General features: G+C 43.7%; 1 protein-coding gene across 3 annotated transcripts in view; it reads left to right on the top strand.

The window, feature by feature from the left end:
* LOC118382591 (fibulin-2-like) overlaps positions 1 to 21,787 on the top strand; it is a 318,974-nt gene that overhangs the window by 203,632 nt on the left and 93,555 nt on the right. For all 3 annotated transcript variants that reach the window (XR_008075151.1, XM_052474537.1, XM_052474538.1), the window contains exons 10-13: positions 3,497 to 3,625; positions 4,378 to 4,503; positions 10,898 to 11,014; positions 11,091 to 11,219. Coding sequence is in view for 2 of the 3 variants with exons in the window: in XM_052474537.1 (XP_052330497.1) it covers positions 3,497 to 3,625; positions 4,378 to 4,503; positions 10,898 to 11,014; positions 11,091 to 11,219 (501 nt within the window). In the remaining variant the exon portion in view is untranslated. The remainder of the gene's footprint in view (positions 1 to 3,496; positions 3,626 to 4,377; positions 4,504 to 10,897; positions 11,015 to 11,090; positions 11,220 to 21,787) is intronic.

Here is a 21,787-nt window from a genome sequence, read left to right as displayed (position 1 = left end):
GTCTGTCTGGACACCAGTCTGTCTGGACCGCAGTCTGTCTGGACACCAGTCTGTCTGGACACCAGTCTGTCTGGACACCAGTCAGTCTGTCTGGGCACCAGTCTGTCTGGACACCAGTCTGTCTGGACACCAGTCTGTCTGGACACCAGTCTGTCTGGACACCCAGTCTGTCTGGACACCAGTCTGTCTGGACCGCAGTCTGTCTGGACACCAGTCTGTCTGGACACCAGTCTGTCTGGACACCAGTCTGTCTGGACACCAGTCTGTCTGGACACCAGTCTGTCTGGACCGCAGTCTGTCTGGACACCAGTCTGTCTGGACACCAGTCTGTCTGGACACCAGTCTGTCTGGACACCAGTCTGTCTGGACACCAGTCTGTCTGGACACCAGTCTGTCTGGGCACCAGTCTGTCTGGACACCAGTCTTCTGGACACGCAGTCTGTCTGGACACCAGTCTGTCTGGACACCAGTCTGTCTGGGCACCAGTCTGTCTGGACACCAGTCTGTCTGGACCGCAGTCTGTCTGGACCGCAGTCTTTCTGGACCGCAGTCTGTCTGGACACCAGTCTGTCTGGACACCAGTCTGTCTGGACCGCAGTCTGTCTGGACACCAGTCTGTCTGGACCGCAGTCTGTCTGGACCGCAGTCTGTCTGGACACCAGTCTGTCTGGACACCAGTCTGTCTGGTCTGTCTGGACACCAGTCTGTCTGGACACCAGTCTGTCTGGACACCAGTCTATCTGGACCGCAGTCTGTCTGGGCGGCAGTCTGTCTGGACTGCAGTCTGTCTGGACACCAGTCTGTTTGGACACCAGTCTGTCTGGACACCAGTCTATCTGGACACCAGTCTGTCTGGACACCAGTCTGTCTGGACACCAGTCTGTCTGGACACCAGTCTGTCTGGACACCAGTCTGTCTGGACACAGGAGTCAGGCGCAGGAGAGCTGAGATGCGTGGACAAGGTATTTCATCCAAGAAAACACGAGTATAAACACAATACTATGGTGCTGGAAAAATACCGATACCACAAAATAAACAGCGTAAACAATACCCGGTAACAATAATACCAGACATCAGATACAGTAAAATAAACATGGGGGAAACCAGAGGGTTAAATAATGAACATGTAATGGTGGAATTGAAGCTAGGTGTGTAAAGAAACAACGACAAAACAAATGGAAAATGAAAAGTGGATCGGTGATGGCTAGAAGGCCGGTGACGTCGACCGCCGAACGCCGCTCGCACAAGGACCGACTCCGGTGGAAGTCGTGACAGTGTCTGTGCCAATGTTTGTTGCTTCACAGTCCCCGCTGTTCCATAAGGTGTTTTTTTTTATCTGTTTTTTTAAATCTAGAGTTCCATGTAGTCATGGCTCTATGAATTACTGTGCGCCTCCCATAGTCTGTTCTGGACTTGGGACAGTGAAGAGACCTCTGGTGGCAAGTCTTGCGGGGTATACGAGCTGTTTGCCAGTAGTTTCGACCGATTATGATTTTTCAACGCCGATACTGATACCGATTATTAGAGGACCAAAAAGCCGATACCGATTAATCGGCCGATTTGTATGTATTTATTTGTAATAATGACAATTACAACAATACTGAATGAACACCTATTTTAACTTAATATAAAACATTAATGAAATCAATTTAGCCTCAAGTAAATAATGAAACATGTTCAATTTGGTTTAAATAATGCAAAAACAAAGTGTTGAGAAGAAAGAAAGTGCAATATGTGCCATGTAAGAAAGCTAACGTTTCAGTTCCTTGCTCAGAACATGAGAACATATGAAAGCTGGTGGTTCCTTTTAACATGAGTCTTCAATATTCCCAGGTAAGAAGTTTTAGGTTGTAGTTATTATAGGAATTATAGGACTATTTCTCTATACCATTTGTATTTCATTAACCTTTGACTATTGGATGTTCTTATAGGCACTTTAGTATTGCCAGTGTAACAGTATAGCGTCCGTCCCTCTCCTCGCTCCTCCCTGGGTTCGAGCCAGCAACACAACGACAACAACCCCCATCGAAGCAGCGTTACCCATGCAGAGCAAGGGGAACAACTACTAGAAGGCTCAGAGCGAGTGAAGTTTGAAACGCTATTAGCGCGCGCTAACTAGCCAGCCATTTCACTTCGGTTACACCATCCTCATTTCGGGAGTTGATAGGCTTGAAGTCATAAACAGTGCAATGCTTGACGCACAACAAAGAGCTGCTGGCAAAACGCACGAAAGTAGCCAATATGCAGTGATAATGTATTGGGCCTATAGCCTACTGAGTATAGCCAATATGCAGTGATAATGTATTGGGCCTATAGCCTACTGAGTATAGTCAATATGCAGTGATAATGTATTGGGTCTATAGCCTACTGAGCATAGCCAATATGCAGGGATAATGTATTGGGCCTATAGCCTACTGAGCATAACCAATATGCAGGGATAATGTATTGGGTCTATAGCCTACTGAGCATAGCCAATATGCAGGGATAATGTATTGGGCCTATAGCCTACTGAGCATAACCAATATGCAGGGATAATGTATTGGGCCTATAGCCTTCTGAGCATAGCCAATATGCAGGGATAATGTATTGGGCCTATAGCCTACTGAGCATAACCAATATGCAGTGATAATGTATTGGGTCTATAGCCTACTGAGCATAACCAATATGCAGGGATAATGTATTGGGTCTATAGCCTACTGAGCATAACCAATATGCAGTGATAATGTATTGGGTCTATAGCCTACTGAGCATAGCCAATATGCAGGGATAATGTATTGGGCCTATAGTCTACTGAGTAAAGCCATTATGCAGGGATAATGTATTGGGCCTATAGCCTACTGAGCATAGCCAATATGCAGGGATAATGTATTGGGCCTATAGTCTACTGAGTATAGCCAATATGCAGGGATAATGTATTGGGCCTATAGCCTACTGAACAGTGATAATATAAATGCAACCTATAGCCTACTGAGCATAACCAATATGCAGGGATAATGTATTGGGCCTATAGCCTACTGAACAGTGATAATATAAATGCAACCTATAGCCTACTGAGCATAACCAATATGCAGGGATAATGTATTGGGCCTATAGCCTACTGAACAGTGATAATATAAATGCAACCTATAGCCTACTGAGCATAACCAATATGCAGGGATAATGTATTGGGCCTATAGCCTACTGAACAGTGATAATATAAATGCAACCTATATTCCTCTGTTTATTTATCTTCTCTGTCGTACTGCAACTAGTTTACACATGGTTACAGCACTGTACAACGACAACAATACAGTATATCATTTCAAATGCCTCTCTTGTGAGAGAAATATTCTGTTTTCATTTGTTATTGTTGATTTCATTTTTGTTTATTGCTTATTTGACCTGCTTTGTAAACATATGTATGACATGCCAATAAAGCCCTTCGAATTGAGAGACAGACAAATACAGAGAGAAAGAGAGAGCAGTTGCTGAAGTGTCGACTCTCTTCCCTGTGTAGATGTGGATGAATGTCAGACAGGTAACCATGGGTGTGGTGAGGGTCAGATCTGTCACAACCTCCCTGGGAGCTACCGCTGTGACTGTCAAACAGGCTACCTGTACGATGCACTACGCCAGGTCTGCAGCGGTAGGTAACACACACACACACACACACACACACACACACACACACACACACACACACACACACACACACACACACACACACACACACACACACACACACACACACACACACACACACACACACACACACACACACCTCTATACTCTCTATTACGCTAACCTGACCTCTCCCTTCCTCCCCTCCTCTCTCGTCCTCTACTCTCTCCCCTCTCCTCCTCCCCTCCTCTCTCTCATCCTCCTCTCCTCTCCTCTCTCTCATCCTCTACTCTCCTCCCCTCTCTCTCGTCCTCTACTCTCCTCTCCTCTCTCTCGTCCTCTACTCTCCTCTCCCCTCCTCTCTCTACTCTCTCCTCCTCTCCTCTCTTCTCCCCCTCTACTCTCCTCTCCCCTCCTCACAAACCATCTCCTCTCCTCTCCCCTCCTCTCTCCACTCTCCTATCCTCTCTTCTCCCCTCTCCTCTCCTCTCCCCTCCTCACAAACCTTCCTCTCTCCCCTTCTCTAATCTCCCCTCCCCTCCTTTCTCCTCTCCTCTCCTCTCCTCTCCTCTCCTCTCCTCTCCTCTCCTCTCCTCTCTCCCTCTCCCTCTCCCTCTCCCTCTCCCTCTCCCTCTCCCTCTCCCTCTCCTCTCTCTCTCCGCTCCTCTCCTCCTCTCTCCTCCTCTCTCTCTCCTCCTCTCTCCCTCTCTCTCTCTCTCTCTCTCTCTCTCTCCCTCTCCTCTCCTCTCCTCTCCTCTCCTCTCCTCTCCTCTCTAGATGTGAATGAGTGTTGGAGCTACCCCGGCAGGCTATGTGCTCAGACGTGTGAGAACAGTCCAGGATCCTACCAGTGTTCCTGTACAGCAGGCTTCTCTCTGGCCTTCGACGGGAAGAACTGTGAAGGTAAGACAACTGTGACAGAACTAATACTGTGGAAGCACTTCAGAACTACTGTGGAGGTACTTCAGAAATACATGTTGTACTGTGGAGGTACTTCAGAAATACATGTAATACTGTGAAGGTACTTCAGAACTGCATGTTGTACTGTGAAGGTACTTCAGAACTGCATGTTGTACTGTGAAGGTACTTCAGAACTGCATGTTGTACTGTGAAGGTACTTCAGAACTGCATGTTGTACTGTGAAGGTACTTCAGAACTGCATGTTGTACTGTGAAGGTACTTCAGAACTGCATGTTGTACTGTGAAGGTACTTCAGAACTGCATGTTGTACTGTGAAGTGTCTTGTCTTTACTATCATTAAATTGAAGACTTAGTTTTATCAAAGATTCTCTGTAATTAGTATTACGCGATTAGACTAATTAATCATGTAACCGTAATTAACTAGGAAGTCGTGGCACAAAGGAAAATATTCATATTACAAAGTTGTAATGTCCCAATATAACCTTTCAGATATTTTCATATCTGATCAATAGTCTTCTGATTAATTAATGATTTATTTTACCTCACATTAGTCTCATTCCAAACAGATATAGGCCTTGGTTCACCCCAGACCTGACTGCCCTTGACCAGGACAAAAATATCCTGTGGCGTTCTGCATTAGCATCGAATAGCCCCCGCGATATGCAACTTTTCAGGGAAGTCAGGAACCAATATACTCTGTCAGTTAGGAAAGCTAAGGATAGCTTTTTCAAACAGAAATGTGCTTCCTGTAGCACTAATTCTAAAAAGTTTTGGGACACTCTAAAGTCCATGGAGAATAAGAGCACCTACTCCGAGCTGCCCACTGCACTGAGGAAAGGAAACATAAATCTACGAGAATCGATCATTTCAATAAGCATTATTCCACAGCTGGCCATGCTTTCCACCCCTAACCTGGCCAACATCTCAGAATCCCCTGCAGCAACTTGCCCCCCCCCTGCTTTTCCTTCACCCAAATCCAGACAGCTGATGTTCTGAACAAACGGCAAAATCTGGATCCCTAGATATCAGCTGGGCTAGACAATCTGTCCCTCTCTTTCTAAAATTATCCACCAAAATTTGAGACCCCTATTACTAGCCTATTCAACCTCTCTTTCGTGTCGTCTGAGATCCCTAAAGATTGGAAAGCTGCCGAGGTCATCCCCCTCTTCAAAGGCGGTGACACTCTAGACCCAAACTGTTGCAGACCACCCTGCCCTGCCCTGCCCTGCCCTGCTCTGCCCTGCCCTGCCCTGCCCTGCCTCTAGACCCAAACTGTTACAGACCAATATCCACCCTGCCCTGCCCTGCCCTGCCCTGCCTCTAGACCCAAACTGTTATAGACCTATATCCATTCTGCCCTGCCTCTAGACCCAAACTGTTATAGACCTATATCCATCCTGCCCTGCCCTACTCTGCCCTACTCTGCCCTACTCTGCCCTACTCTGCCCTGCCCTGCCCTGCCCTGCCCCTGCCCTGCCTCTAGACCCAAACTGTTATAGACCTATATCCATCCTGCCCTGCCCTACTCTGCCCTGCCTCTAGACCCAAACTGTTACAGACCTATATCCATCCTGCCCTGCCCTGCCCTGCCCTGCCCTGCCTCTAGACCCAAACTGTTACAGACCTATTTCCATCCTGCCCTGCCTTTCTAAAATCTTCGAAAGCCAAGTTAATAAACAGATCATTGACCATTTTGAATCCCACCATACCTTCTCCAATATGCAATCTGGTTTCCGAGCTGGTCATGGGTGCACCTCAGCCATGCTCAAGGTACTAAACGATATCATAACCGCCATCGATAAAAGTTAGTACTGAGCAGCCATCTTCATCGACCTGGCCAAGACTTTCGACTTTGTCAATCACCGCTTTCTTATCGGCAGACTCAACAGCCTTGGCTTCTGAAATGACTGCCTCGCCTGGTTCACCAACTACTTCTTAGATAGAGTTCAGTGTGTCAAATCGGAGGGCCTGTTGTCCAGACCTCTGGCAGTCTCTATGGGGATGCCACAGGGTTCAATTCTCGGGCCGACTCCTTTCTCTGTATACATCAATGATGTTGCTCTTGCTGTTGGTGATTCTCTGATCCACCTCTACGCAGACGACACCATTCTGTATACATCTGGCCCTTCTTTGGACACTGTGCTAACAAACCTCCAAACGAGCTTCAACGCCATACAACACTCCTTCCGTTGCTCCTCTCCTTGTTCGGCGGCCGACGTCATCGACTTTCTAGCCATCGCCACTCCATTTTTCATGTATCCATTTGTTTTGTCTTGTTCCCTGCACACCTGGTTTTCATTCCCCAATCAATCTACATGTATTTGTTCCCCCTCATGTCTTTGTGCAAGATTGTTTGTGTGATACTTATTTTTGTATGCATTGAGGCTTGAGTCCGTTTTCTCTCGTGTTTCACGAAGCCTGTTTGTATACATTTGATGGTTGTGACTATCCTACCGATCCTTGACTTCGGCGATGTCATTTACAAAATAGCCTCCAACACTCTACTCAGCAAACTAGACGTAGTCTTTCACAGTGCCACCTGTTTAATCCAGAACAAATTAAAGAAAATGTACAGTATTATATAGAGCCCTTATTGCATGGAACTCCCTTCATCTCATATTGCTCAAATAAACAGCAAACCTGGTTTAAAAAAAACAGATATAGCAACACCTTGCGGCACAACGCCTCTCCCCTATTTGACCTAGATAGTTTGTGTGTATGCATTGATATATAGGCAACAGCTAATGGGGATCCTAATAAAATACCAAAAATACCAACTGTCACCAAGGACAAGTCACCAAATCACCCAGCCAACCAAATCACCAAGCCACCCAGCCAACCAAATCACCAAGCCACCCAACCAACCAAATCACCAAGCCACCCAACCAACCAAATCACCAAGCCACCCAGCCAACCAAATCACCAAGCCACCCAGCCAACCAAATCACCAAGCCACCCAGCCAACCAAATCACCAAGCCACCCAGCCAACCAAATCACCAAGCCACCCAGCCAACCAAATCACCAAGCCACCCAGCCAACCAAGTCACCAAGCCACCCAGCCAACCAAATCACCAAGCCACCCAGCCAACCAAGTCACCAAGCCACCCAGCCAACCAAGTCACCAAGCCACCCAGCCAACCAAGTCACCAAGCCACCCAGCCAACCAAGTCACCAAGCCACCCAGCCAACCAAGTCACCAAGCCACCCAGCCAACCAAGTCACCAAGCCACCCAGCCAACCAAGTCACCAAGCCACCCAGCCAACCAAATCAAGCCACCCAGCCAACCAAGTCACCAAGCCACCCACCCAAATCACCAAGCCACCCAGCCAACCAAGTCACCAAGCCAACCCAGCCAACCAAATCACCAAGCCACCCAGCCAACCAGGTCACCAAGCCACCCAGCCAACCAAATCACCAAGCCACCCAGCCAACCAAGCCAACCAGCCAAAGTCACCAAGCCACCCAGCCAACCAAGCCAACCAAATCACCAAGCCACCCAGCCAACCAAATCACCAAGCCACCCAGCCAACCAAATCACCAAGCCACCCAGCCAACCAAATCACCAAGCCACCCAGCCAACCAAGTCACCAAGCCACAAATCACCAGCCAACCAAAATCACCAAGCCACCCAGCCAACCAAATCACCAAGCCACCCAGCCAACCAAGTCACCAAGCCACCCAGCCAACCAAATCACCAAGCCACCCAGCCAACCAAGTCACCAAGCCACCCAGCCAACCAAGTCACCAAGCCACCCAGCCAACCAAATCACCAAGCCACCCAGCCAACCAAATCACCAAGCCACCCAGCCAACCAAACCACCCAGCCAACCAACCAAATCACCAAGCCACCCAGCCAACCAAATCACCAAGCCACCCAGCCAACCAAATCACCAAGCCACCCAGCCAACACCAGCCAACCAAATCACCAAGCCACCCAGCCAACCAAATCACCAAGCCACCCAGCCAACCAAATCACCAAGCCACCCAGCCAACCAAATCACCAAGCCCAGCCACCCAGCCAACCAAATCACCAAGCCACCCAGCCAACCAAGTCACCAAGCCACCCAGCCAACCAAACCCAGCCAACCAAATCACCAAGCACCCAGCCACCAAATCACCAAGCCACCCAGCCAACCAAGTCACCAAGCCACCCAGCCAACCAAATCACCAAGCCACCCAGCCAACCAAATCACCAAGCCACCCAGCCAACCAAATCACCAAGCCACCCAGCCAACCAATCACCAAGCCACCCAGCCAACCAAATCACCAAGCCACCCAGCCAACCAAATCACCAAGCCACCCAGCCAACCAAACCACCAAGCCACCCAGCCAACCAAGTCACCAAGCCACCCAGCCAACCAAATCACCAAGCCACCCAGCCAACCAAATCACCAAGCCACCCAGCCAACCAAGTCACCAAGCCACCCAGCCAACCAAATCACCAAGCCACCCAGCCAACCAAATCACCAAGCCACCCAGCCAACCAAATCACCAAGCCACCCAGCCAACCAAGTCACCAAGCCACCCAGCCAACCAAATCACCAAGCCACCCAGCCAACCAAATCACCAAGCCACCCAGCCAACCAAATCACCAAGCCACCCAGCCAACCAAATCACCAAGCCACCCAGCCAACCAAATCACCAAGCCACCCAGCCAACCAAATCACCAAGCCACCCAGCCAACCAAGTCACCAAGCCACCCAGCCAACCAAATCACCAAGCCACCCAGCCAACCAAATCACCAAGCCACCCAGCCAACCAAGTCACCAAGCCACCCAGCCAACCAAATCACCAAGCCACCCAGCCAACCAAGCCACCCAGCCAACCAAGTCACCAAGCCACCCAGCCAACCAAATCACCAAGCCACCCAGCCAACCAAATCACCAAGCCACCCAGCCAACCAAATCACCAAGCCACCCAGCCAACCAAATCACCAAGCCACCCAGCCAACCAAATCACCAAGCCACCCAGCCAACCAAGTCACCAAGCCACCCAGCCAACCAAATCACCAAGCCACCCAGCCAACCAAATCACCAAGCCACCCAGCCAACCAAGTCACCAAGCCACCCAGCCAACCAAATCACCAAGCCACCCAACCAACCAACTCACCAAGCCACCCAGCCAACCAAATCACCAAGCCACCCAGCCAACCAAGTCACCAAGCCACCCCAGCCAACCAAATCACCAAGCCACCCAGCCAACCAAGTCACCAAGCCACCCAGCCAACCAAATCACCAAGCACCCAGCCAATCAAATCACCAAGCCACCCAGCCAACCAAATCACCAAGCCACCCAGCCAACCAAGTCACCAAGCCACCCAGCCAACCAAATCACCAAGCCACCCAGCCAACCAAATCACCAAGCCACCCAGCCAACCAAATCACCAAGCCACCCAGCCAACCAAGTCACCAAGCCACCCAGCCAACCAAATCACCAAGCCACCCAGCCAACCAAATCACCAAGCCACCCAGCCAACCAAATCACCAAGCCACCCAGCCAACCAAGTCACCAAGCCACCCAGCCAACCAAGTCACCAAGCCACCCAGCCAACCAAATCACCAAGCCACCCAGCCAACCAAATCACCAAGCCACCCAGCCAACCAAATCACCAAGCCACCCAGCCAACCAAATCACCAAGCACCCAGCCAACCAAATCACCAAGCCACCCAGCCAACCAAATCACCAAGCCACCCAGCCAACCAAGTCACCAAGCCACCCAGCCAACCAAATCACCAAGCCACCCAGCCAACCAAATCACCAAGCCACCCAGCCAACCAAGTCACCAAGCCACCCAGCCAACCAAATCACCAAGCCACCCAACCAACCAAGTCACCAAGCCACCCAGCCAACCAAATCACCAAGCCACCCAGCCAACCAAGTCACCAAGCCACCCAGCCAACCAAATCACCAAGCCACCCAGCCAACCAAGTCACCAAGCCACCCAACCAACCAAGTCACCAAGCCACCCAGGGCTAGCTAAGGCATATTGAGCAGAGCTGGAGGCTCTACAGTGAAATAAGGCAAACATTTCTAACCAAAACAGCAATAGACGAGGCATATTGACATTAGGGAGAGGCATGTGTAGCTGAGTGATCATAGGGTCCAGTGAGTAGCTCGGCGAGCTGGAGGCACAGCGATTCAGACAGCTAGCAGGCCGGGGCTAGCAGATTGGCCTCAGGGGGACGTCTTGTTGAAACCCCCTCGGGTGGTTGCATTGGCAGACCAGTCATGATGGATCGACGGGGCTCTGTGTCTGCAGCAACACCTGCCCCATAAGCATTCCCGTCTCTGCTATAGATGTTATACCCTTGTACTGCTACTGCTTGATCTGGGCAGCTGTGTTGTTAATCTCTTTCTCTCTCTCGCTTTCTCAGATCTGAATGAGTGTGACTCTAGTCCGTGTGGTCAGGAGTGTGCTAACATCTATGGGTCCTACCAATGTTACTGCAGACAGGGCTTCTACCTGAAGGAAGACGGACACACCTGTGAAGGTATCACACCATGACAGCTCTACCACCATGTTGCCAATAGCCACTGTGTTTTTATTGACATGTCTCTCTATTGCAGATATTGATGAGTGTTCCCAGAGTGTTGGCAACCTGTGTGTGTTCCAGTGTGTGAACATCCCAGGGAGCTATCAGTGTGCCTGTCCCCCTAACGGATACACCATGTCAACCACCGGACACACCTGCAGAGGTACGGACTGACATCACCCAGCGTCTCACATACTTTATATACAGGGCTGTTCTATATCCCATCATGTCCTTATGGGTTGAGCTATCACAGTGGTCACAGTGGTCACAGTGGTCACAGTGGTCTGTCTGTCTGTCTGTCTGTCTGTCTGTCTGTCTGTCTGTCTGTCTGTTGTAGATATTGATGAGTCTGTCTGTTGTAGATATGGGTGAGTCTGTCTGTCTGTTGTAGATATTGATGAGTCTGTCTGTCGTAGATATTGATGAGTCTGTCTGTTGTAGATATTGATGAGTCTGTCTGTTGTAGATATTGATGAGTCTGTCTGTCGTAGATATTGATGAGTCTGTCTGTCTGTCTGTCGTAGATATTGATGAGTCTGTCTGTCTGTTGTAGATATTGATGAGTCTGTCTGTCTGTTGTAGATATTGATGAGTCTGTCTGTCGTAGATATTGATGAGTCTGTCTGTTGTAGATATTGATGAGTCTGTCTGTTGTAGATATTGATGAGTCTGTCTGTTGTAGATATTGATGAGTCTGTCTGTTGTAGATATTGATGAGTCTGTCTGTCGTAGATATTGATGAGTCTGTCTGTCTGTCTGTTGTAGATATTGATGAGTCTGTCTGTGGTAGATATTGATGAGTCTGTCTGTCGTAGATATTGATGAGTCTGTCTGTTGTAGATATTAATGAGTCTGTCTGTTGTAGATATTGATGAGTGTCTGTTGTAGATAATGATGAGTCTGTCTGTTGTAGATATTGATGAGTCTGTCTGTCTGTTGTAGATATTGATGAGTCTGTCTGTCTGTCTGTCGTAGATATTGATGAGTCTGTCTGTTGTAGATATTGATGAGTCTGTCTGTTGCAGATATTGATGAGTCTGTCTGTTGTAGATATTGATGAGTCTGTCTGTTGCAGATATTGATGAGTCTGTCTGTTGTAGATAATGATGAGTCTGTCTGTGGTAGATATTGATGAGTCTGTCTGTTGCAGATATTGATGAGTCTGTCTGTTGTAGATAATGATGAGTCTGTCTGTTGTAGATATTGATGAGTCTGTCTGTTGTAGATAATGATGAGTCTGTCTGTGGTAGATATTGATGAGTCTGTCTGTTGCAGATATTGATGAGTCTGTCTGTTGTAGATATTGATGAGTCTGTCTGTTGCAGATATTGATGAGTCTGTCTGTCTGTCTGTTGTAGATATTGATGAGTCTGTCTGTTGTAGATATTGATGAGTCTGTCTGTTGCAGATATTGATGAGTCTGTCTGTCTGTCTGTTGTAGATATTGATGAGTCTGTCTGTTGCAGATATTGATGAGTCTGTCTGTTGTAGATATTGATGAGTCTGTCTGTTGCAGATATTGATGAGTGTCTGTTGTAGATAATGATGAGTCTGTCTGTTGTAGATATTGATGAGTCTGTCTGTCTGTTGTAGATATTGATGAGTCTGTCTGTCTGTTGTAGATATTGATGAGTCTGTCTGTTGTAGATATTGATGAGTCTGTCTGTTGTAGATATTGATGAGTCTGTCTGTTGTAGCTATTGATGTGTCTGTCTGTTGTAGATATTGATGAGTCTGTCTGTTGTAGATATTGATGAGTCTGTCTGTTGTAGATATTGATGAGTCTGTCTGTCTGTCTGTCGTAGATATTGATGAGTCTGTCTGTTGTAGATATTGATGAGTCTGTCTGTTGTAGATATTGATGAGTCTGTCTGTTGTAGCTATTGATGTGTCTGTCTGTCTGTCTGTCTGTCTGTCTGTCTGTCTGTCTGTCTGTCTGTCTGTCTGTCTGTCTGTCGTAGATATTGATGAGTCTGTCTGTTGTAGATATTGATGAGTGTCTGTTGTAGATAATGATGAGTCTGTCTGTCTGTTGTAGATATTGATGAGTCTGTCTGTCTGTTGTAGATATTGATGAGTCTGTCTGTCTGTTGTAGATATTGATGAGTCTGTCTGTCTGTTGTAGATATTGATGAGTCTGTCTGTGGTAGATATTGATGAGTCTGTCTGTCTGTTGTAGATATTGATGAGTCTGTCTGTTGTAGATATTGATGAGTCTGTCTGTCTGTCTGTCGTAGATATTGATGAGTCTGTCTGTTGTAGATATTGATGAGTGTCTGTTGTAGATATTGATGAGTGTATGTTGTAGATAATGATGAGTCTGTCTGTCTGTTGTAGATATTGATGAGTCTGTCTGTTGTAGATATTGATGAGTGTCTGTCGTAGATATTGATGAGTCTGTCTGTTGTAGATATTGATGAGTCTGTCTGTCTGTCTGTTGTAGATATTGATGAGTCTGTCTGTTGTAGATATTGATGAGTCTGTCTGTTGTAGATATTAATGAGTCTGTCTGTTGTAGATATTGATGAGTGTCTGTTGTAGATATTGATGAGTCTGTCTGTTGTAGATATTGATGAGTGTCTGTTGTAGATATTGATGAGTCTGTCTGTCTGTTGTAGATATTGATGAGTCTGTCTGTTGTAGATATTGATGAGTGTCTGTTGTAGATATTGATGAGTCTGTCTGTTGTAGATATTGATGAGTGTCTGTTGTAGATAATGATGAGTCTGTCTGTCTGTTGTAGATATTAATGAGTCTGTCTGTTGTAGATATTGATGAGTGTCTGTTGTAGATATTGATGAGTCTGTCTGTTGTAGATATTGATGAGTGTCTGTTGTAGATAATGATGAGTCTGTCTGTCTGTTGTAGATATTGATGAGTCTGTCTGTCTGTTGTAGATATTGATGAGTCTGTCTGTCTGTTGTAGATATTGATGAGTCTGTCTGTCTGTTGTAGATATTGATGAGTCTGTCTGTCTGTTGTAGATATTGATGAGTCTGTCTGTCTGTGGTAGATATTGATGAGTCTGTCTGTCGTAGATATTGATGAGTCTGTCTGTTGTAGATATTGATGAGTCTGTCTGTCGTAGATATTGATGAGTCTGTCTGTTGTATATATTGATGAGTCTGTCTGTTGTAGATATTGATGAGTCTGTCTGTCTGTCGTAGATATTGATGAGTCTGTCTGTTGTAGATATTGATGAGTCTGTCTGTTGTAGATATCGATGAGTCTGTCTGTCTGTTGTAGATATTGATGAGTCTGTCTGTCGTAGATATTGATGAGTCTGTCTGTTGTAGATATTGATGAGTGTCTGTTGTAGATATTGATGAGTCTGTCTGTCGTAGATATTGATGAGTCTGTCTGTTGTAGATATTGATGAGTCTGTCTGTTGTAGATATTAATGAGTCTGTCTGTTGTAGATATTGATGAGTGTCTGTTGTAGATATTGATGAGTCTGTCTGTTGTAGATATTGATGAGTCTGTCTGTTGTAGATTTTGATGAGTCTGTCTGTCTGTTGTAGATATTAATGAGTCTGTCTGTTGTAGATATTGATGAGTCTGTCTGTCTGTTGTAGATATTAATGAGTCTGTCTGTTGTAGATATTGATGAGTCTGTCTGTTGTAGATATTGATGAGTCTGTCTGTTGTAGATATTGATGAGTCTGTCTGTTGTAGATATTGATGAGTCTGTCTGTTGTAGATATTGATGAGTCTGTCTGTTGTAGATATTGATGAGTCTGTCTGTTGTAGATATTGATGAGTCTGTCTGTCTGTTGTAGATATTAATGAGTCTGTCTGTTGTAGATATTGATGAGTCTGTCTGTCTGTTGTAGATATTAATGAGTCTGTCTGTTGTAGATATTGATGAGTCTGTCTGTCTGTTGTAGATATTAATGAGTCTGTCTGTTGTAGATATTGATGAGTCTGTCTGTTGTAGATATTGATGAGTCTGTCTGTTGTAGATATTGATGAGTCTGTCTGTTGTAGATATTGATGAGTCTGTCTGTTGTAGATATTGATGTGTCTGTCTGTCTGTTGTAGATATTGATGAGTCTGTCTGTCTGTTGTAGATATTGATGAGTCTGTCTGTTGTAGATATTGATGAGTCTGTCTGTTGTAGATATTGATGAGTCTGTCTGTTGTAGATATTGATGAGTCTGTCTGTCGTAGATATTGATGAGTCTGTCTGTTGTAGATATTAATGAGTCTGTCTGTTGTAGATATTGATGAGTCTGTCTGTTGTAGATATTGATGAGTCTGTCTGTTGTAGATATTGATGAGTCTGTCTGTCGTAGATATTGATGAGTCTGTCTGTTGTAGATATTAATGAGTCTGTCTGTTGTAGATATTGATGAGTCTGTCTGTCGTAGATATTGATGAGTCTGTCTGTTGTAGATAATGATGAGTCTGTCTGTCTGTTGTAGATATTGATGAGTCTGTCTGTCGTAGATATTGATGAGTCTGTCTGTTGTAGATATTAATGAGTCTGTCTGTTGTAGATATTGATGAGTCTGTCTGTCGTAGATATTGATGAGTCTGTCTGTTGTAGATAATGATGAGTCTGTCTGTCTGTTGTAGATATTGATGAGTCTGTCGTAGATATTGATGAGTCTGTCTGTTGTAGATAATGATGAGTCTGTCTGTCTGTCGTAGATATTGATGAGTCTGTCTGTGGTAGATATTGATGAGTCTGTCTGTCTGTTGTAGATATTGATGAGTCTGTCTGTTGTAGATATTGATGAGTCTGTCTGTCGTAGATATTGATGAGTCTGTCTGTTGTAGATATTGATGAGTCTGTCTGTCGTAGATATTGATGAGTCTGTCTGTCTGTCTGTCGTAGATATTGATGAGTCTGTCTGTCTGTTGTAGATATTAATGAGTCTGTCTGTCATAGATATTGATGAGTCTGTCTGTCTGTTGTAGATATTGATGAGTCTGTCTGTTGTAGATATTGATGAGTCTGTCTGTCTGTTGTAGATATTGATGAGTCTGTCTGTTGTAGATATTGATGAGTCTGTCTGTTGTAGATATTGATGAGTCTGTCTGTTGTAGATATTGATGAGTCTGTCTGTTGTAGATATTGATGAGTCTGTCTGTTGTAGATATTGATGAGTCTGTCTGTTGTAGATATTGATGAGTCTGTCTGTTGTAGATATTGATGAGTCTGTCTGTCGTAGATATTGATAAGTCTGTCTGTTGTAGATATTGATGAGTCTGTCTGTTGTAGATATTGATGAGTCTGTCTGTCTGTTGTAGATATTGATGAGTCTGTCTGTCTGTTGTAGATATTGATGAGTCTGTCTGTTGTAGATATTGATGAGTCTGTCTGTTGTAGATATTGATGAGTCTGTCTGTCTGTTGTAGATATTGATGAGTCTGTCTGTGGTAGATATTGATGAGTCTGTCTGTCTGTTGTAGATATTGATGAGTCTGTCTGTTGTAGATATTGATGAGTCTGTCTGTCGTAGATATTGATGAGTCTGTCTGTTGTAGATATTGATGAGTCTGTCTGTTGTAGATATTGATGAGTCTGTCTGTCGTAGATATTGATGAGTCTGTCTGTTGTAGATATTGATGAGTCTGTCTGTCTGTTGTAGATATTGATGAGTCTGTCTGTTGTAGATATTGATGAGTCTGTCTGTTGTAGATATTGATGAGTCTGTCTGTTGTAGATATTGATGAGTCTGTCTGTTGTAGATATTGATGAGTGTCTGTGGTAGATATTGATGAGTCTGTCTGTCTGTTGTAGATATTGATGAGTCTGTCTGTTGTAGATATTGATGAGTCTGTCTGTTGTAGATATTGATGAGTCTGTCTGTCTGTTGTAGATATTGATGAGTCTGTCTGTCTGTTGTAGATATTGATGAGTCTGTCTGTTGTAGATATTGATGAGTCTGTCTGTTGTAGATATTGATGAGTCTGTCTGTTGTAGATATTGATGAGTCTGTCTGTCTGTTGTAGATATTGATGAGTCTGTCTGTCTGTTGTAGATATTGATGAGTCTGTCTGTTGTAGATATTGATGAGTCTGTCTGTTGTAGATATTGATGAGTCTGTCTGTTGTAGATATTGATGAGTGTCTGTTGTAGATATTAATGAGTGTCTGTTGTAGATAATGATGAGTCTGTCTGTTGTAGATATTGATGAGTCTGTCTGTTGTAGATATTGATGAGTCTGTCTGTCGTAGATATTGATGAGTCTGTCTGTTGTAGATATTGATGAGTCTGTCTGTTGTAGATATTGATGAGTCTGTCTGTTGTAGATATTGATGAGTCTGTCTGTCTGTCGTAGATATTGATGAGTCTGTCTGTTGTAGATATTGATGAGTCTGTCTGTCGTAGATATTGATGAGTCTGTCTGTCTGTCTGTCGTAGATATTGATGAGTCTGTCTGTCGTAGATATTGATGAGTCTGTCTGTCTGTTGTAGATATTGATGAGTCTGTCTGTCTGTTGTAGATATTGATGAGTCTGTCTGTTGTAGATATTGATGAGTCTGTCTGTTGTAGATATTGATGAGTCTGTCTGTTGTAGATATTGATGAGTCTGTCTGTCTGTTGTAGATATTGATGAGTCTGTCTGTCTGTTGTAGATATTGATGAGTCTGTCTGTCTGTTGTAGATATTGATGAGTCTGTCTGTTGTAGATATTGATGAGTCTGTCTGTTGTAGATATTGATGAGTCTGTCTGTTGTAGATATTGATGAGTGTCTGTTGTAGATATTAATGAGTGTCTGTTGTAGATAATGATGAGTCTGTCTGTTGTAGATATTGATGAGTCTGTCTGTTGTAGATATTGATGAGTCTGTCTGTTGTAGATATTGATGAGTCTGTCTGTTGTAGATATTGATGAGTCTGTCTGTCGTAGATATTGATGAGTCTGTCTGTTGTAGATATTGATGAGTCTGTCTGTTGTAGATATTGATGAGTCTGTCTGTTGTAGATATTGATGAGTCTGTCTGTCGTAGATATTGATAAGTCTGTCTGTTGTAGATATTGATGAGTCTGTCTGTTGTAGATATTGATGAGTCTGTCTGTCTGTTGTAGATATTGATGAGTCTGTCTGTCTGTTGTAGATATTGATGAGTCTGTCTGTTGTAGATATTGATGAGTCTGTCTGTTGTAGATATTGATGAGTCTGTCTGTCTGTTGTAGATATTGATGAGTCTGTCTGTTGTAGATATTGATGAGTCTGTCTGTCTGTTGTAGATATTGATGAGTCTGTCTGTTGTAGATATTGATGAGTCTGTCTGTTGTAGATATTGATGAGTCTGTCTGTTGTAGATATTGATGAGTCTGTCTGTTGTAGATAATGATGAGTCTGTCTGTTGTAGATATTGATGAGTCTGTCTGTTGTAGATATTAATGAGTCTGTCTGTTGTAGATATTAATGAGTCTGTCTGTTGTAGATATTGATGAGTCTGTCTGTCTGTTGTAGGTATTGATGAGTCTGTCTGTCTGTTGTAGATATTGATGAGTCTGTCTGTTGTAGATATTGATGAGTCTGTCTGTTGTAGATATTGATGAGTCTGTCTGTCGTAGATATTGATGAGTCTGTCTGTTGTAGATATTAATGAGTCTGTCTGTTGTAGATATTGATGAGTGTCTGTTGTAGATAATGATGAGTCTGTCTGTTGTAGATATTGATGAGTCTGTCTGTCATAGATATTGATGAGTCTGTCTGTTGTAGATATTGATGAGTCTGTCTGTTGTAGATATTGATGAGTCTGTCTGTGGTAGATATTGATGAGTCTGTCTGTCTGTTGTAGATATTGATGAGTCTGTCTGTTGTAGATATTGATGAGTCTGTCTGTCGTAGATATTGATGAGTCTGTCTGTTGTAGATATTGATGAGTCTGTCTGTCGTAGATATTGATGAGTCTGTCTGTCTGTCTGTCGTAGATATTGATGAGTCTGTCTGTCGTAGATATTGATGAGTCTGTCTGTCTGTTGTAGATATTGATGAGTCTGTCTGTCTGTTGTAGATATTGATGAGTCTGTCTGTTGTAGATATTGATGAGTCTGTCTGTTGTAGATATTGATGAGTCTGTCTGTTGTAGATATTGATGAGTCTGTCTGTCTGTTGTAGATATTGATGAGTCTGTCTGTCTGTTGTAGATATTGATGAGTCTGTCTGTTGTAGATATTGATGAGTCTGTCTGTTGTAGATATTGATGAGTCTGTCTGTTGTAGATATTGATGAGTGTCTGTTGTAGATATTAATGAGTGTCTGTTGTAGATAATGATGAGTCTGTCTGTTGTAGATATTGATGAGTCTGTCTGTTGTAGATATTGATGAGTCTGTCTGTTGTAGATATTGATGAGTCTGTCTGTTGTAGATATTGATGAGTCTGTCTGTTGTAGATATTGATGAGTGTCTCTGTTGTAGATATTGATGAGTCTGTCTGTCTGTCGTAGATATTGATGAGTCTGTCTGTTGTAGATATTGATGAGTCTGTCTGTCGTAGATATTGATGAGTCTGTCTGTCTGTCTGTCGTAGATATTGATGAGTCTGTCTGTCGTAGATATTGATGAGTCTGTCTGTCTGTTGTAGATATTGATGAGTCTGTCTGTCTGTTGTAGATATTGATGAGTCTGTCTGTTGTAGATATTGATGAGTCTGTCTGTTGTAGATATTGATGAGTCTGTCTGTTGTAGATATTGATGAGTCTGTCTGTCTGTTGTAGATATTGATGAGTCTGTCTGTCTGTTGTAGATATTGATGAGTCTGTCTGTTGTAGATATTGATGAGTCTGTCTGTTGTAGATATTGATGAGTCTGTCTGTTGTAGATATTGATGAGTGTCTGTTGTAGATATTAATGAGTGTCTGTTGTAGATAATGATGAGTCTGTCTGTTGTAGATATTGATGAGTCTGTCTGTTGTAGATATTGATGAGTCTGTCTGTTGTAGATATTGATGAGTCTGTCTGTTGTAGATATTGATGAGTCTGTCTGTCGTAGATATTGATGAGTCTGTCTGTTGTAGATATTGATGAGTCTGTCTGTTGTAGATATTGATGAGTCTGTCTGTTGTAGATATTGATGAGTCTGTCTGTCGTAGATATTGATAAGTCTGTCTGTTGTAGATATTGATGAGTCTGTCTGTTGTAGATATTGATGAGTCTGTCTGTCTGTTGTAGATATTGATGAGTCTGTCTGTCTGTTGTAGATATTGATGAGTCTGTCTGTTGTAGATATTGATGAGTCTGTCTGTTGTAGATATTGATGAGTCTGTCTGTCTGTTGTAGATATTGATGAGTCTGTCTGTGGTAGATATTGATGAGTCTGTCTGTCTGTTGTAGATATTGATGAGTCTGTCTGTTGTAGATATTGATGAGTGTCTGTTGTAGATATTGATGAGTCTGTCTGTCTGTTGTAGATATTGATGAGTCTGTCTGTTGTAGATATTGATGAGTCTGTCTGTTGTAGATATTGATGAGTCTGTCTGTCTGTTGTAGATATTGATGAGTCTGTCTGTCTGTTGTAGATATTGATGAGTCTGTCTGTTGTAGATATTGATGAGTCTGTCTGTTGTAGATATTGATGAGTCTGTCTGTTGTAGATATTGATGAGTCTGTCTGTCTGTTGTAGATATTGATGAGTCTGTCTGTCTGTTGTAGATATTGATGAGTCTGTCTGTTGTAGATATTGATGAGTCTGTCTGTTGTAGATATTGATGAGTCTGTCTGTTGTAGATATTGATGAGTGTCTGTTGTAGATATTAATGAGTGTCTGTTGTAGATAATGATGAGTCTGTCTGTTGTAGATATTGATGAGTCTGTCTGTTGTAGATATTGATGAGTCTGTCTGTCGTAGATATTGATGAGTCTGTCTGTTGTAGATATTGATGAGTCTGTCTGTTGTAGATATTGATGAGTCTGTCTGTTGTAGATATTGATGAGTCTGTCTGTCTGTCGTAGATATTGATGAGTCTGTCTGTTGTAGATATTGATGAGTCTGTCTGTCGTAGATATTGATGAGTCTGTCTGTCTGTCTGTCGTAGATATTGATGAGTCTGTCTGTCGTAGATATTGATGAGTCTGTCTGTCTGTTGTAGATATTGATGAGTCTGTCTGTCTGTTGTAGATATTGATGAGTCTGTCTGTTGTAGATATTGATGAGTCTGTCTGTTGTAGATATTGATGAGTCTGTCTGTTGTAGATATTGATGAGTCTGTCTGTCTGTTGTAGATATTGATGAGTCTGTCTGTCTGTTGTAGATATTGATGAGTCTGTCTGTCTGTTGTAGATATTGATGAGTCTGTCTGTTGTAGATATTGATGAGTCTGTCTGTTGTAGATATTGATGAGTCTGTCTGTTGTAGATATTGATGAGTGTCTGTTGTAGATATTAATGAGTGTCTGTTGTAGATAATGATGAGTCTGTCTGTTGTAGATATTGATGAGTCTGTCTGTTGTAGATATTGATGAGTCTGTCTGTTGTAGATATTGATGAGTCTGTCTGTTGTAGATATTGATGAGTCTGTCTGTCGTAGATATTGATGAGTCTGTCTGTTGTAGATATTGATGAGTCTGTCTGTTGTAGATATTGATGAGTGTCTGTTGTAGATATTAATGAGTGTCTGTTGTAGATATTGATGAGTCTGTCTGTTGTAGATATTGATGAGTCTGTCTGTTGTAGATATTGATGAGTGTCTGTTGTAGATATTGATGAGTCTGTCTGTCTGTTGTAGATATTGATGAGTCTGTCTGTTGTAGATATTGATGAGTCTGT

This window comes from Oncorhynchus keta, chromosome 21, assembly GCF_023373465.1.
Source record: "Oncorhynchus keta strain PuntledgeMale-10-30-2019 chromosome 21, Oket_V2, whole genome shotgun sequence".
NCBI classification, from domain to species: Eukaryota; Metazoa; Chordata; class Actinopteri; order Salmoniformes; family Salmonidae; genus Oncorhynchus; species Oncorhynchus keta.
Note: the sequence above shows the minus strand (reverse complement) of the source record. Positions and strands in the feature narration are given on the sequence as shown.